Below are 17,114 nucleotides of genomic sequence, written 5' to 3'. Positions count from 1 at the left end.
ATTGTATGGACCACGATGTGTCTTCCTGTAAAATATCCTGCAAAACACAACAGAGGTTAGAGAAGTTAAAGTGTTGGTGTACATTGTAGTGAGGAAATGACACAGCGTGTGCACACAAACACTGCACATCATCTTACCTGTTTAATCTCTCCTTGTAGGAGATAACTGGAGTTCCGTCTCCAGTGTAATACCCTGCTTCTTGCAGGCGGAGACTTCTTTGTGACATGACTGGAAAATGGTAGAAAGAGAGAGGAGCCGATCATCAGTGACACATGTGGATACAGTCGAACGCTTTTTACAGACGCTGTTGCAGACAAACGTCAGAAATAGAAACTGTTGTGCTGCGTTCACTTGACTGAACCATTACAAGTAAACAACACAAACACAGCGCACAACTAGAAGATACACAATCTCATAAATACTGACCTAGTGAGTGAGACTGTGTCAAATCTGAACACATGAACTTATTGCAGGTGCAAGGTGTGTTGCAGATACTACTGCTGCCACTTACCTCTTAATTTGATGGTGCAGGTGTGAATAAGTCACGAAGAATTAGTGGAAAACCTGAAAAATCAAAGAGGTTAATTACCTGAAACCCTGAAAAAGAAAAGAGGTTAATGAAATGTCCTGGGACACCTGAAAAACAAAAGCAGAAGAGATTATTTCCCTGAAAACCTGGAAAACAAAAGCTAAACTCTGAGGTTAGTGCTTGTGGCTGGATCCGAGGTCCTTCTGAACTGATGAAAGCTGCAAACAAAGTGACTTTAAGGCTGAAATGTGACTCTCTGAGGTGTAGCTGTGCATCTGTGACCAAAGATTCTAATCACGTCACAGAAGCTTCAAAGAACCTCTGAACATTCTATATGGAAATGAGAGAACTAGCACCTGACAAGAAGAAGTCTGTTATTCTCATGTAATTATTTATGAGATTATTATAAATTATTCCATTATTATACTATTAATTATCAATAAATCACTTATAATGAAGCCATGTTAGACATAGTCAGTCCTTATTTGGAAGAGAAACGTGTTTCATCCAAACGACACATTTGATTGAAACGACAGATTAAATTTTTATTCTTTGTGCTCATCAGGTCATAATTTTTTCTCAATAGCTTATTTAGTGAAGCTTTATCCGAGCGTTTTCTTTCTGTGCAACCCTCAGGTTATCACTGATAGATGCGGTTTTCTTCATTACACTTAAAATAAATAGTAACTTTGCAGCAAATAAAATATTAGGCAGCAGACCAACATCAAACTGTTATCCTTTTACTTTGTGTTTTTTCTTTTGCTAAAATCAACGACAGCACAGAGGTAGGAAGTGTTCACATACTGTACTTTACCCAGGCAACATCAACACAAATCTTACATTTTAAAGGTTACTGCAGCTAACTGGTTCATGCAGGAAATAAGGAGATTATTGGCCTGTGTCACTATGCATCCATTTTCTTTTTTTCAAGTAATTATTCATTCATTCATCTTTTGTAACCGCTTATTAGGGTCTGCTTGACCCTATCCCAGCTGTCATCGGGCGAGAGGCGGGGTACACCCTGGACAGGTCGCCAGTCTATCACAGGGCTAACACAGAGAGACAGACAACCATTCACACTTACATGCACACCTACGGCCAATTTAGAATCACCAGTTAACCTAATGAGCATGTCTTTGGACAGTGGGAGGAAGCCGGAGTACCCAGAGAGAACCCACACAGACACAGGGAGAACATGCAAACGCCACACAGAAAGGCCCAGTCAGCCCCGGAACCTTCTCGCTGTGAGGCATAACCACCTCGCCACTGTGCCGCCCCTCAAGTAATTATTATCTGTAAAATAACAAAACAAATGATTATCACAACGTATACATACAGTTAGCATCAATTAGTCAAAAACTTAGATATTTTTAAATGATGTTTAAAGACTCTTAACTACTGTGGTTGGAGAATAGATTCAAAGAATTATTACAGTATATTTATTAAAGAATGAGTCTTCTGTAGGAAGCCTCCATGGTCTGAATGTGTTCTAGTTTGCAGGAGATCCTGTATCCATGGATCAGACTTGTTAGTCCAGCACTTCCCACACATGGATTGAAATGACTTAAATGATTTTTTTTTAAGCTTTTGGAAAATCAGTTTTAACACTTTTCCTTCCTTTGACCACTGCAGAGCAGTAAGAGTCTACATGAGCTGCAGTTTTGCAGATGTTCTGACCCAGTCATCTAGCCTTCACATTTTGGCTCTTGTTAAAGCTGTTCCAATCCTTCCACTTGCCCATTTTATTTGCTTATAATGCATCAACTTTGAGGAACAAATGTTCAGCTACTGCCTAATATATCCACGCACTGACAAGTGCCATAATAACCAGCACTGTTCACTTGACCTGTCAGTGATCATAATGGTATAGTTCATCGGTGTATGTCAATGTAAACACAATTCTTCACTGCAATAACACTTTAGATCAGGGGTTCTTTAACTTCTTTACCTCACGGCCATCATCTTTTGCAGAACAAAGTGTTCCGTGGCCCGTTCAAATATTAACACTGTAAGGTTTTATTAATCTCACTCTTGGTTTGATTTGTATTCAATAACTAACTAAATCAAATCCAAATCTAAGCTAAAACCTTGTCAAATAAATGACACGATACATAGTGATCATCACAAAAACATTTATTTATCATGTGAATGCAAACCTGCTCATACAACAGGACGCAGAATAGGCTATCGATTCATGGAGCAAATCAAGCTGGTACAAGAACAAGTTTAAAGGCTCAAGTCAGGCTCATTCACATAAAAATAACTAAGAACTGGAATATGGGAGCAACAGCAAAAAAAAACCCCAACAATTTCCTTGAAGGATTAATAAAGTATTCTGATACGACAGCAAAAAGGAGGGACTCTAAAAAATGATGATAAAACGAATACATTAAAAATAATTGAAAAATATAGACTTATAATCTGCATTAATTGTTTCAGCAGTCTTCATTATTGCCTGAGTGTAATATGAAGTAAAATGTAACATGCAGAAACAATATTTGCATGTGAACTACTAATGTCTAAATAAAGCAGAGGAAAAAAGAGTGTATATAACTTACTAGCTGATTAGTTACACTAGTGAAAATAACATTATAATAGTTTTCAGTTGTTATAATGTTCACTTTGTGATCATTTTGGAGGATGTTGTGTGTGGTGCTGGGAAAGCTCTTGTCAAATCGAGTGTCTCCAGCAGATGGTGGTAGCAGGAAGCGCATCGACCTCTGCTAAACAAAAGAAAATAGAAGAAGAAGAAACGGCCATAATTGCGTGACGTCGCCGCCGACCCTTCACATCTTTGTCAGTGAACAAAATGGCAACCTACTGTCTCACTGTCGCCCGGCTTCAGGTAAGTAACTAAATGACTAGTTTTACCGTATTTGCTTCACCAGAGACAAGTGTCACTTCCTTCTTCGGATCACATAAACCTCTTGCAATGCCGCTTTGAGGCCGTTAGCGGACTGAGAGCGGTTGCTGGGGATGACTTAAGCTGCGGAACCGTCACCGGCTAGCCGTCCAGGTCATCGTGTCCCGGCGGCTCTGAACGCATCCAGAGGGCGAGGACTAGTTTGACTCTGGCTTAACAAATCACAGCTAGTGCCTCCGTTTACGGCACGCTGTCGTCCATATCCGCAGGCTTTAAATGAGTCTGGGTGTGTTGGTTATAACGGTGTAGTTTGGGGCGTGTGATAGCAAGGTTAACCACAAGGTTAGAGCTCCTAGCAGGCGCACAGGCGACTAGCGTCCAACACAACACGCAGAAGTGTGTCTTAAAGAAAGCAAATAAAGAAGCAAATGTGTTATTTTTTTATTTTTGTGGGAGAAAAACGCACTTACGGTGCTGTTTTTAAAATCAACCTGGTGTGTGTCATCCGGTATCCAGGAAGAGTGTGGAGCTGTCATTATTTTTACAGTTGATTTAATGATTAAACATAATCAGGTATATAAAAACTGCCAGTGTCTTAACTCTAAGTGAACTCTGATTGACCTCTGTCAGGACTCATGCTCACTGCATCCAGCTGGATGATGAGACCAGACAACCAGGACACCTTCTTCAAATACTGACTAAAAAATAAAATATAAATCGTATATTTTTAAGATTGGAAAATCTCATTTTGACAAAGTCGTGACCATGGATCAAATAATGGAAGGCTTTAATTGCCTGTGAAACACACTGTGGTTTTAAATCAGTGCTTCATTAGTCACAAAAAACAAAACACTCTCTACTTAAACCAACAGAAGGTCAATAATAATACCAGTAATGACCAAGCTTCAATATAATCCCTCTAAAATGAACCCATAATTACACTTCTTATGGATTAACTTGTGAATTGGCTGCTTGGTTGATTCAAAGGCTGCACTGCAGGCTTCTTGACAGCAGCTGCTTGTTAAACGACAAGCTAATCTTTAACACATGTTGATCTGTCATTGAACACCTTAAGCTACTCGACAACTTGTTTCATATTTATCTATTCAGAAAGCCTATTGAGTTTTTTTTTTCTCCTTGTAACTGGTATAAAATGCGCCAGGCTGTAAGAAACGGAGCTGAAGCAGTAAAAACTCAGTCTCAGACCTGGTAGTTTCTCAGCAGCTTCACTGTTTTTGGGATGAGTGCTATGCTCTTTGTAAAACCAGTCGCACAGACAGTTTGACATGTAAAACCTGTGAAACGTAGCTTCCCTAAAAATTTAAAGTAATTAACTAGAAGGACCTTTAAGAGTTATTAAGAGGACTTTCCATTGGCTGAGGGTATATTTGGGGTTGGCCTCATGCTGCTGCTGGTGGTGGTGGAGGGGGGGTTGTTGACTCGTGTTCACCAGGGAAGCACTGAAATGCGACACTTGAGCTCTCTTCAAAACAGCATTGCATTCACTAGCGGACATCCCATTATTACTCTCAACAACCCACCTGCTTTTTCAGCTCTGTTCTACAAAGACTCGATACAAAGAAAAATACAAAGTTGACAGAAAAGGCCACAGAAACATTTTTGTTTGAGGAATGATGTTTGTTTAAGCTGCTCAAATAAATTCCCTGCTCGGTGATAATGCTCAATGTGTTTGATGTTGCTGTCTCCAGCTGGCCCTGGGCCACGGTGCACGCCGCCTGCATGTATCGGCCGCTTACAGAGCCAAGGCCAAAGTGTCTATGAGCCGCTTTGAGCCCACTTCCTTCATCAACTATGAGAAGCTCCAGTCCAACGTTGACATTGTGCGAAAAAGGTTAGTGTTCTCCTAATCTGCCCTGTATTTGCTCTGGCTCACATCACTGTTTCCTCCAACACTCCCTTATCTATGTGAATGTTCGATCCCTGCTGTTTGTTTGCCCGCCCTTTACCACAGTTTTACACATTGCCGTTGCTGGTAACATCTCTTATCAGTCAGCTTGCCCCACATTTCACAACCTTGACCCAAATTTCACAACCTGTTGTTCTGATTCTCATCATCTTCTAGCCTTTACCTCACAGCATCCTACTATGGGTAAAATGTGGTCATTGTTTTCTCTCCAGACTTAACCGCCCGCTCACCCTGTCGGAGAAGATCGTGTACGGCCACCTCGATGACCCCCACAACCAGGAGATCGATCGTGGTCGCACCTACCTGCGGCTGCATCCCGACCGCGTGGCTATGCAGGATGCCACTGCCCAGATGGCTATGCTCCAGTTCATCAGCAGCGGCCTGCCTAAGGTGGCTGTGCCCTCCACCATCCATTGTGATCACCTGATTGAGGCCCAGACCGGAGGGGTGAAGGATCTGGCAAGGGCAAAAGTAAGAATGATTTGTTCACAGTAATGATTTCTCAAAATGCCACACACACAACTTTAAGCTGAGCTGTAGACACGGTTCTTTTCATAGGAAGTGAATGAAGAGGTCTACAACTTCCTGTCCAGTGCTGGGGCGAAATATGGAGTTGGCTTCTGGAAACCTGGCTCTGGAATCATCCATCAGGTATTAATACATGGCAATCTTTAGAGCTGCTGTAGCCATAGTGTTATAATTATACTAACTATCGTATTTTTTAAATCTGAACAGATCATCCTGGAGAACTATGCCTACCCAGGAGTGATGCTTATTGGCACAGATTCCCACACGCCAAACGGTGGTGGGCTTGGTGCCATCTGCATCGGAGTTGGTGGAGCTGATGCAGTCGACGTCATGGCAGGAATCCCCTGGGAGCTCAAGTGTCCCAAGGTTAGCAGGATACGGCATGTATCGCACATTATTCTGTCTTCTATCCTGTTCCATTTAGTGGCTGTAATGTATGTACTGTTTGTCTTTGCATCTCTGCTAACGCAATAAATTCCCAAATATCCTTCTCTAAGGTGATTGGCGTGAAGCTGACGGGGTCCCTCTCTGGGTGGACGTCCCCTAAGGATGTAATTTTGAAGGTGGCAGGCATCCTCACAGTGAAGGGAGGCACTGGAGCCATTGTTGAGTACCATGGACCAGGAGTGGACTCCATTTCCTGCACTGGTCAGTAATAAAAAGCTTTTTTAAAACTTTTTTTCTACCTTAGTGTTCAGCTCTTACATTGTAACGTTCTGAGGCAACTTTGGAACCTTTGTACCAAAGTGGTAGAAACAACAACAGTCTCACTAATGTGCGTCTCTGTGTGAACAGGAATGGCCACCATCTGCAACATGGGAGCAGAGATTGGAGCCACAACCTCAGTGTTCCCTTACAACCACCGCATGAAGACCTACCTGGAGAAGACCGGGCGTGGACGTATGTACAGGGTTTATAACTAATGTGACAGCGCACTTTTAGAAAATATTCATACTTGTAAAAGATGCAAATAATCATCAGCATCTTAAACTATTTTATCGAAGTCAATTATTTGATTTTCCTGTAAGATGTTTATGTTGTTAATGTAATGTTTTGTGTGTTTCTTCTCAGAGATTGCCTCCCTGGCTGATGAATATTCAGATTTGTTGGTTCCAGATGAAGGCTGCCAGTACGACCAGATCATCGAGCTCAATCTGGATGAGGTATATCCTTTTTTTGTATTTCTGCCTTCACTGGATCATTTAGAGGTAGGGTGTGAAACAACAATCATGGGCCAAGGATCAGTTAACAAAACACTAGTCTCTAAGAAGTCACCTGTGCTCTAGTTTATGTCTCAACACTGCCAATAAACACATTTTGTAGACATGTGTTATAGTACTTTATAGTTGGTAATCTCCTTGGAAAAGACTTTTAAATGTTGATGACTCATCCTGGAGGGGCGTATACTAATTTTGCGTGCATTGAAAACACAACGCAATTTTCATGTCTCTGCCTGGATCAGAAGTACCTGCGTCTGTCCTTGTGCCTGCTCAGGCGGTTGGAGCTGACAAATCAGAGCAGACTGCTCTTTTCAGGAGGGTTTGGCCTTCCTAGTAACGTTTTAAAAGGAAACCTCCAAATATGCAGTCACAATTAGCACTCCGCTAACTATTTCCTGGGTATTTTAAACCAAGTGAAGTTTGGATTTTATTTTTGGCAAAGTATGATACACACTGCAAGACCAAGACAATGCAAGATAAGCTTGCATTAGTTAAGTTCATTTGAGAATCACCACGAGCATTAACCATTGTGGTGTTTTGTTCTGTAGCTGAAGCCCCACATTAATGGACCTTTCACTCCGGACCTGGCTCACCCAGTATCTAAAGTTGGCTCTGTGGCAGAACAGAACGGCTGGCCACTGGAGGTCAAAGTTGGTAAGAACTCACCAGGGATACATAATCTGCTGGGCTTTATTTTATACTCATACATTTCACAGCGCAGATCACAGTTACAGGACTTTTATTTAGGAGATAAAGTTTCTAATTTTATTTTCTGTCCACCTTCCAGGTCTGATTGGCAGCTGCACCAACTCCAGCTACGAGGACATGGGTCGCGCCGCCTCTGTGGCCAAGCAGGCTTTGGACAAAGGGCTCAAGTGCAAAGCTCAGTTCACAGTCACCCCTGGCTCGGAGCAGATCCGTGCCACCATTGAAAGAGATGGATATGTGAGTTCCAGCACACTCAAAAAGCAGCAAGTTGCACTTCCCTTATAGTAGTGACTTGGCCCCAATGAATAAATGGAAGATTGAACATGTTTTTGTTTTACTTTAGTCAAAGATCCTTGGAGCTGTTGGAGGTGTGGTACTGGCAAATGCATGTGGACCTTGCATTGGACAGTGGGACAGGTAGCTCTGCCAATAACTTTAGTTCGTGCCATGGCCTACAAAATAGTTTGTAGGTGTTTGGTTTAAGTTAATACATTGTGTTTGCATTCAGGCGCGATGTGAAAAAGGGAGAGAAGAACACCATCGTCACTTCCTTCAACAGAAACTTCACTGCCAGGAATGATGCTAACCCAGCAACACATGCCTTTGTCACTTCACCTGAGGTAAACTCACTTTGCAATGATCCCCACTGACACTTCATGAACACACAAGCTTAATGTCAGAGCTAAATTCCTCCCTCTGTTCCTCAGATTGTTACTGCCCTCGCCATCGCCGGCACATTAAACTTCAACCCTGAGACAGATTACCTCACAGCCCCCAACGGTGAGAAATTCAAGCTGCAGCCCCCCACTGGAGATGAACTTCCTGCCAGGGACTTTGACCCAGGCCAGGACACCTACCAGCACCCTCCTCCTGATGGCACCAGCCTTAAGGTGGACGTCAGCCCTCAGAGCAACCGGCTGCAGCTGCTGGAGCCCTTTGACAAATGGAGCGGAAAGGATCTGGAGAACATGCAGGTCCTCATCAAGGTCAGGCCACTGAAACGATTGTTGGAGTTGATCTCTACACATCGTCACTGCTTCTGGTGTGACAGGAGAATAGAATTCATCATCTTCTTTCTCTACAGGTGAAGGGGAAATGCACCACAGACCACATCAGCGCCGCAGGACCTTGGCTGAAGTTCCGCGGTCACCTTGATAACATCTCCAACAACATGCTGATCGGTGCGGTCAACAGTGAGAATGATGCCATCAACAAGATCAAGAACCTCCTGACAGGAGAGTACGGAGGAGTCCCTGACGTGGCCCGGCACTACAAGGTGAGGATCGCGGAGGAAGAGTTCAGTTACTGGATTTGCTTGGCCAAAGATAATTTGATCTCCTTTACTTACACTCTTGATGTTTATTTTTTAGTTATAATATTGCTTTTCTATTTGAAAGCTGAAAGTCATTGAACCATGTCTTACTGAAACATTAGATCACCATTTGATCTGCCTACACCATAGCCTGATGTGGTAATGACAACAGCTGTCATTATATTGAAATGCATTTCCTCGTTCACGCCTCTGGGACTACACAAGCACAGAAAATGCTCCTTCCTTCATCCTCCTACGAACCATTTACTCTGATGTCTACTCTCTTCAGTTTCAGGAAAACTAACAGTTGTTCAGCATTTATTATCCCCAGCTGCCTGCAATGACCGCTCATGTAGGCGAAGACGTGGGCGCTGCTCTATCTGAAGCAGAAGCATAGATGTAACTAAACACTCTTGTCTGTCCAATAGGCCAACGGTGTTTCATGGGTGGTGGTTGGAGATGACAACTACGGTGAGGGCTCCAGCAGAGAGCATGCAGCGCTGGAGCCCAGGCATCTGGGTGGAAGAGCCATAATCGTCAAGAGCTTTGCCAGAATCCACGGTACAGTAAAAACACTATACAGGAGGAAGGGGTTGTTTGTAAGATTCGTTATATGAAAAGAGGTTTTCAAAGGCTCAGCTGTATGTGGGCATGTCCAGTGATTTATTATAGCTCTGAGTATATCTAATGGTTTAGTTCTCTTGTTCTCAGTTAACAAACCAGTATCCTTCTTGTTCATAGAAACTAACCTGAAGAAGCAGGGTGTGCTTCCTCTGACCTTCAACAACCCATCAGACTACGATAAGATCCGCCCCGATGACAAGATCTCCATCAGAGGACTTACAACCTTCGCGCCAGGAAAGGTACCGGCTCAGATCACCTGGACGGATGGCTGTATTACAGTTAACTGACAGCAGAAAGTCTAATGATAGTTTCTTGTCGTCCCTTCCAGCCTCTGACCGCGGTCGTGAAGCACAGCGATGGCAGCGAGGAGACAATGCAACTCAACCACAGCTTCAACGAGACACAGATCGAATGGTTCAAGGCAGGATCGGCCCTCAACAGGATGAAGGAGCTGCAGTGAGCAGGGAGAGGAAATATGGAGGAGGAAGGTTTTCAGGGGGAGACGAGGTGGTGAGGACCGTGGGGGAGGAGGGAGGATGGAGGATGGAGAATGTTATTGATTGTTTCATCATCTGCATTAGCTCCCAGCTCTGACTGAAGTAATGCATCTGTATACCTCTAAGAGTTAAACATAGAACAAAGTAGAATTACTCCAGTGTCTGACTAATGCCGATGATGGAACAGATATCAGATATTTGTCAAAACTTCATTTGTCAGACGGTACATCGCATTTCTTGAAGTCATTGTAAGCTGCTGTGTTTCCGTCAAGCATTGATAACCGGTTAGAGATTCTGTTGTAAAAACAAACGGGAGACACACATGTGTACACTTTGACACACTAAGCTTTGACCCGAGCCGTGACATAATACGCTGGCAGACGATGTTCTGTTTGTGTTTTTGCTGCTGCTCAAACAGGTCACTATAACATGGAGGCCACTTCACGCTGTACTCCGCTTTAATCAACCACTGTCATTCATTTCGCCACTGTATTAATGAAAGTCCAACCTTAACAGGTAAATGCCACCATTTGTTGCATCTCTGCCTCCATTTAGTGAAGTTTTATTTTTGGATCTAAAAATAAACAAGCCAATTATTAGCTTGTCTGCCTGCTGGTGGTCACGAGGAGAAATTATTGAGCGTTCACGGAATAGCAGTCCCACTTTTTAGGATAGAACGGTGACATAATGGGTTATTTTTGTATTCATGTCCTATAATAAAGTTTATTTTCATTGACACACCTGCTTTACTAACTCACCCTCTTCTTCTCCGCTGCTACCATCCTTGAACTGTTCCCCTGATCAAAGGTCAAACCAATCACTTGGTTTTCCCCTGTTATTTATTTTGTACATTTTTTTTTTTTCTCTCTGCACAAAGATCTAGATCCTGCATGTGTTTCCATACCAGGCTTTGGCACGTGTCCTCTTCCATCCTGTATTTTCAGTGCCCTTTTTTGTGGGGTATTGTGCCACTTTTTCTTTCCTTTACCCCAACAAAAGTTTGAAACAAAAGTGGCGGCACCACTTTTTAATTAAGCAAGGAGGCTTTTCATACAAAACCCAGAGTACTGTGTTGTGGTCAATGAAATTAAATCAAATCCTGGTCACTTCTGGTCCCTGTAAACAAAATGCACAAGTCAGATGATGGCCCGTCTTCTTATCTAAACCACTGTATATGAAGTGTCTGGTCTCATGTGCGTTTAAGTGTTGTGTTTCTTTTCTCCCATATTATCTTTTCTGTGTTACAGGAATAATAATAATGGGTTGTAAAATAAAAATTCACAGATCTCATACATTTACATTGCCTCCTGTGATGTGACTAAAATCAAGTGTTGGGTTATTTTTTTTTAGACTTCTTTGGCTGAAATGTAGTTTTTGTTAAAACTGCATGCGCACACAAAATGTGCAAGGTAAACCTGAACCAAGTAGTACAACTTAAATCTGTCCGGTTTTGATCATCATGTTGAGCGAGTAAAGTGTAGTTCATACTTGTACATGCAAAATCAAGCTCACCCATTACAGATATCTGGAAATGGAAAATATCTGGAAAAAATACAGTCTGTCTTACCTGTACAGATGAGGACATTTCATTGAAGAAGATCATAAAAAATCTGAGGTATTCAGAAATGTGAATGGGTCGGATGTTTTTATTTTTGATAGTTCAACGGTCAGATGTTTATTTTGAAGTCCACAACTGAGTATTGCAAATAATCTGTATGCAAGATATACACCACTGGTAGGTGAATGACACCTGTCAGTGGGTGGGATATATCAGGCAGCAAGTGAAATTGTGTTAGATGCAGGAAAATGGGCAAGTGGAAGGATTTGAGCGATTTTTGACAAAAGCCTAGTTGTGATGGCTAGATGACTGGGTCAGGGCACATCCAAAACTGTAGCTCTTACGGGGTGTTTCCAGTCTGCAGTGGTCATTACTTATCATAAATGGTCCGAGGAAGGAAAATTGGTAAATTAGCAATGGGCTCATGATCACTGATGAACTTGGAGAGTTATGGATGGCTGTGATGGGCAAATTGCTGATAAAGTTGTTGGCTCAGATAGAAAGCCGTCAGGACACACAGTGCATCACAGTTTGTGTTACTCACATGCAACAACGTAGCTGTAGACCAGTCGGGGTCTGTCAGGCAAGTAGTGGTGATGTGAGGATTTGGACAAAGTACTCCCTGTCATAGAATGATGGAAGTGACCTCTTTCAGCAAGCTAATGAGCCTCATCAGAGCCTCATCACAAAGCGATAATGGATTAGGAATAGTTTGAGAAAGTTCAAAGTGCTGACTTACTCTCCAAAGTCCTCATATCTTTAGGATGTTCTGGAAAAAGACGTCAGATCCATGGATTCTTCTAACATCTTGGAGCCAGATATCAACACACCTTAGAGGTCTAGATAACCATGCTTCAGTGAGTCAGGGCTGAAGGAAGAAGTGCCAGTTCTGAAATACTGCAGAGACAAGAAGCGATTATAAAGCACTGGAAACTGTTTGCTGTACAGAAAGGAATTTCCACATGGAGGGAAATGGTAAACTGCAACATGCTGCGCATCAACAACAACTGGGAATGTGCAAAGAACATATTGTAGCAGACACCATTCAATGTATTTTCAAGAATCCAGCCTGTAGGACACAAAATACCACATTTCAGACATGAAGCACAGCTGCTCCTCTGATGCAGTCAGAACCACCTGGAGCTAAAACCGCTCAAAACTGTGGAGATGACAGTGGACTTCAGAAAGAGCTCCCCCATCAAACCCTCCTCTCACAATCCTCAACAGAACAGTCCCTACAGTAGATTCATTCAGGTTCCTAGGGTCCACAATCTCACGGGGCCTGACGTGGACCTCCGACACAGACACTGTACGAAAGAAGGCCCCGCAGAGCTTGTACTTCCTGCGTCAGCTCGGGAAGTTCAACCTGCCTCTGGAGCTGCTGATCATTTTCTACACTGCAATAATCCAGTCTGTCCTGACCACGTCCATCACGGTCTGGTTTGGAATCCTTGTATGTGCACACATACTTGGCGAATAAAGCTGATTCTGATTCAAATATTTAATTACACGTCCTGTCTTCTTCTTCTTCTTCACTGAAGACCGAAGAAGTCAAGTTGCTCACTGGCTCGTGATTGGCTTCTCAACTGGTTGTAATGCCTCAAATGGTGCGTTCAGGTAGGCATAGCGGTATACAGCTCTGCAAGATGAACCTCGAACATCCCACCCCAGTATATTCAGACTACATTATGAAACTGGTTAGTTTAAGGGCAAACTGCTAAAGGATGTTTAAACTTCACTTTCTATATAATCTATTACATATAAGAAACAGTCAGTAGAGTAGTTTTAAGTTTCACAGGCTTTCATTTATAACTGTACATGATGTCATCAGAGTGGTCCCAGCAGGAAGTGGTCCATTAAAGCTATGTGGGAAATGGCCTCAAAGCTGTGACACTTAACACGGATTTTGATCTGTAGTTTTAGGAAGTGCGGTTTCTAAAGAACTCATCTAAAATAATATATGATCACGTTCAACTGAAGCAAAATACAGCCTGTAGTCTGCGATGGGGGGAGAAAATAAAAACTATATTGAACATCCATTTAAAGCTCCATACTCTGGAAAAAAACACACATTAAGAGATGTTTCCATCCGTGTGGAGAACAAAGCGTTGAGTGTAGTGTGGAGAAGCCCGCTGTTGTGTTGAGCTCACTAACCCCCTGCCTGCACCCCCGCCCCATCTCTCCGCTGCCTCCTTTTCATTTGCTGCCTTCCCGTCCCGCCTGTGTGCGCCGCATCCATACCAACATCCACTCACTTATTCGCCACATGCTCCCGCAGCTTTCGCCGGATTTAATTACATAATTGCCCTGAATCACCTCGGAGCCGTGTCACGTCTGACTGACAGCTGATCGGCGCTTTCCCTGTGAGTAAATCGTCCGATCGATCGGATTTACGGCCGGCTTTACGCATCCGAGCCTTTTATTCTCTGCGCCGGGCTGTCGGCGTCTGTTCGCGGCAGCTTTGTGTTGAAATCCCGGCGTGTTATTGTAAGTCTTTAAATCAGAGCTCAGATTTGCCATCGCAGTCTTTCTATGTTGTGATTTGGTGTCACATTTTTGGTAAACCACGAGTAAAGTGTAGTTCATACCACGATCATCCTTGTCTTGTTGTGTGAAGCTGCCTCAGTGTGAGAATGTTCTGGAAACAACCCGCCTGCAGGCTCCTTATTTTATAGTGAATAATTTAGGCTGCAGCAGCTTCACATTCAAGCTGATTATATCATGGCATTTGTCTCTTTAAAAGGCTGATTTAAAGTTTAAAGACGGGCTCCGTGTGTGTGTCTGTGTGTGTGTGTAGAGGAGTTGACGTGTCTCCCATGCTGATGCAGGGGGCCACAGACGGCCTCAGTGCCCTGCTTTCACAGGGAGGTGCTTTTGGCCTTTTGTCTGTCTCCTCAAAGCTCCTCCATCTCCCTTCCTTCCTTCCTCCAAGTCCAGGGCTGACACCCTGCTGATTAAATGTTTCATCTGAAACAAGGACTGCAGAGTCATTAAAGAAGTCCATTAGCCGGCCTACAGGCAGTTCTAAATATGGGATAATGAAAGAGGAGCCGAGCCAACCAGGATGCTGAATTATTTAGGATACATGTTTGTGCCTTGTCATCCGTCAGTCGTGCTATCAGTGCTCTGCTCTGTGCCACTGTGATGACAGATGTTCATCCTCAGCACTGTCTGATACCTAGAGGATTGAAGCCCCACTTGTCAGCCGTATCCAGTATCTTTTCCCTAAATGGTCTTAAAAACCAGACAGATTATTCCTTGAATGATGCAGGAGACTTTTGTAATTTTAAAGAAGTTAACCTAAAACATAAAATGTATTTGATGGAGAAAATATGTTTTCCAATTGTAAACAATAGTTTCCCATAGTTTTTTTTTTTTTTTTTTTTTTTTTTTGTAGAGGACATGGTTTTATCATCAAATATTTTCTATTTCCATTGGTGTGGAATTGTTCATAACATGGGAAATCATGTGCATGACCCCTGAACTCAATGCAGGGCCCTACATTGCATCGACAATACTTCACAACCCCCCCACTAGGGCCCCCTTGTATCTGCCCTATGACAGGTTTCACTAGTTTGGATTGGGTGGGGCGGGGAGCATACCTATTTCTTTGCCTGGGCCCCCTAGAACCTTGGATCGCCACTGCTTTCCAGATTAGGAATATGAAGACTTTCAAATGTTGTTTTGTAATGCACAGCCTGAAATATTTTTATTTATTAATAGTTTTCAGCTTATTTGACCTGAAGAAAATAAGAGAATTATCTTTCTGGTCTTTGACATAAAGTAGCAACGCTGCAGGCGTGCAGGCGGCATAATTCTAACTGCTGATAGTAAATGTACAGTAGACCATCGTCATTGAAACTAATTTAAGCTGCTCTACATCAACCATACACCATTTTATCTGCTGCGTGTCTGTACGTTGAGACTGAAGCATACTAGCTAATATTAGATGGACTGACAAGGAGCCTTGGTACTAATTGTGAGGATTTCTGAACTTTTTCATCAGGTTAAAATTTTGAGTTGGTTCAGTCAAGGTCAGACATTCCCAGTTTGATCTCAGTTTACCAAATGTTAGCATGTTAACCTACCAAATTATGACGGTGAACATTGTGAACCTGATTGCATAGCATTAGCATGTTAGCACTGTTATTAGTGAGGTTAGCATGTACTGCTGTACATTACTGCTGTACGTGATGCAGTCTCATAGAGGTTCTAGCATTGCTATATGACTATTAGCGCCCAGGATGCTAAAGGAACAAGTGTTGACAATGATATTAACCCTCAGCACGCACAAGCTAGCAACACTAGTTATTGTTTAGCTTATAAGCTGCTAAAAGGTAAAGGCCTGCCTTATGAGTTTAAAAACTATTGAATTGTCCATTAGCAAGAACAACTTCTAAATATTTTCAGTCGCTAGGTTTTTGTCTTAAACAATTGCTAATTCTTGCTTTCTCATTTATGTAGACATTTTATTATTATTATTTTTTACACTTTTTTTCATATTTTGTTTCTATGTGTGGTAAAGACAGTGCAGAGAACAAGCTTCTCAGGACATTTGAGCCTGTATGGTATGCGCCCCAACCCTCGTGTAATGTTAATGTATAATGTTGCTTAGTAGAGTAATTGTTGGTTAATTTGTTAAGTAGAACAATAATAACGCCCGTCAAATGTAGGAAAAGACACTAGAACTATATTTGTTTGGGGCACAAACCATCACACGCAGGCCTCTCAGAGTAAAGTGCATGCTTCGAGCGATACATGTACAGAAATTCGTCATCTTAGATGTGCACGGTCGACAGTACACTGCTAACGCCTGCCTCAGTAATCCTCTAGTCTAGGATCCTGTGGTCCAGTTCAGATAGCCTCCATCCCACCACACACGACTATATTTAGACTGACAGCGAGCGGCAGAGAGTGTGATATTGGATGGAGCCTGTGGGATTCACTCTGACACTCACTCATCTCATCAGTCTTTGTCAAACAGCCTCAAAGCCTTAATACTAAGATTCCCTTGTGGAGGTGGCTGCTGATGACCCCAATAGTCGGACCATGTCTATTTTTCATAACCCATAAACCAGGGTTTAATGTAGACGTTTAACCTCTGTAGAACAATGACCTGTAGCCTTTAGTGTTTGCACTGTCACAACGACGAGCTAGCTAATAACACACGCATCACAGCTCCTGGTTATCTCATGATAATTGGGTTTGTGTCGAGACGTGGTGAGAGTATGAAATTGTTCAGAGAACAGATTGTTGTTTGCATACAGAGCAACGCTGTAATGGATGTCATTCTTGTGGAAGTAATATAATAATGTGTGATGAGCCGAGTTAAGGCCCCCCGGGAGGGA

The 17,114-nt window shown here is 42.7% G+C and overlaps 1 protein-coding gene across 1 annotated transcript; it reads left to right on the top strand.

The window, feature by feature from the left end:
* Positions 1–3,333: 3,333 nt before the first annotated feature.
* On the top strand, positions 3,334–11,506 carry aco2 (aconitase 2, mitochondrial). Its single transcript, XM_084567994.1, has 17 exons — positions 3,334–3,374; positions 5,102–5,244; positions 5,532–5,790; positions 5,878–5,970; positions 6,055–6,213; positions 6,345–6,495; positions 6,643–6,747; positions 6,919–7,010; positions 7,616–7,721; positions 7,855–8,012; positions 8,119–8,192; positions 8,284–8,395; positions 8,483–8,761; positions 8,860–9,051; positions 9,516–9,648; positions 9,829–9,950; positions 10,040–11,506. Exons 1-17 carry the CDS (start codon positions 3,339–3,341, stop codon positions 10,169–10,171), a joined length of 2,346 nt encoding a protein of 781 aa, XP_084424120.1. The 5' UTR covers positions 3,334–3,338; the 3' UTR covers positions 10,172–11,506.
* Positions 11,507–17,114: the final 5,608 nt, after the last annotated feature.

Source organism: Chelon labrosus (assembly GCF_963514085.1).
Source record: "Chelon labrosus genome assembly, chromosome: 19".
Lineage (NCBI taxonomy): Eukaryota > Metazoa > Chordata > Actinopteri > Mugiliformes > Mugilidae > Chelon > Chelon labrosus.
Note: the sequence above shows the minus strand (reverse complement) of the source record. Positions and strands in the feature narration are given on the sequence as shown.

Excerpts from the sequence above, each read along its gene's own strand:
- aco2 (XM_084567994.1), top strand. The coding sequence starts at position 3,339 with ATGGCAACCTACTGTCTCACTGTCGCCCGGCTTCAG. Across the intron at positions 6,748-6,918 it reads GGAGAAGACCGGGCGTGGAC|AGATTGCCTCCCTGGCTGAT; the intron begins GTATGTACAGGG and ends GTTTCTTCTCAG. Across the intron at positions 7,722-7,854 it reads GCCACTGGAGGTCAAAGTTG|GTCTGATTGGCAGCTGCACC; the intron begins GTAAGAACTCAC and ends TCCACCTTCCAG.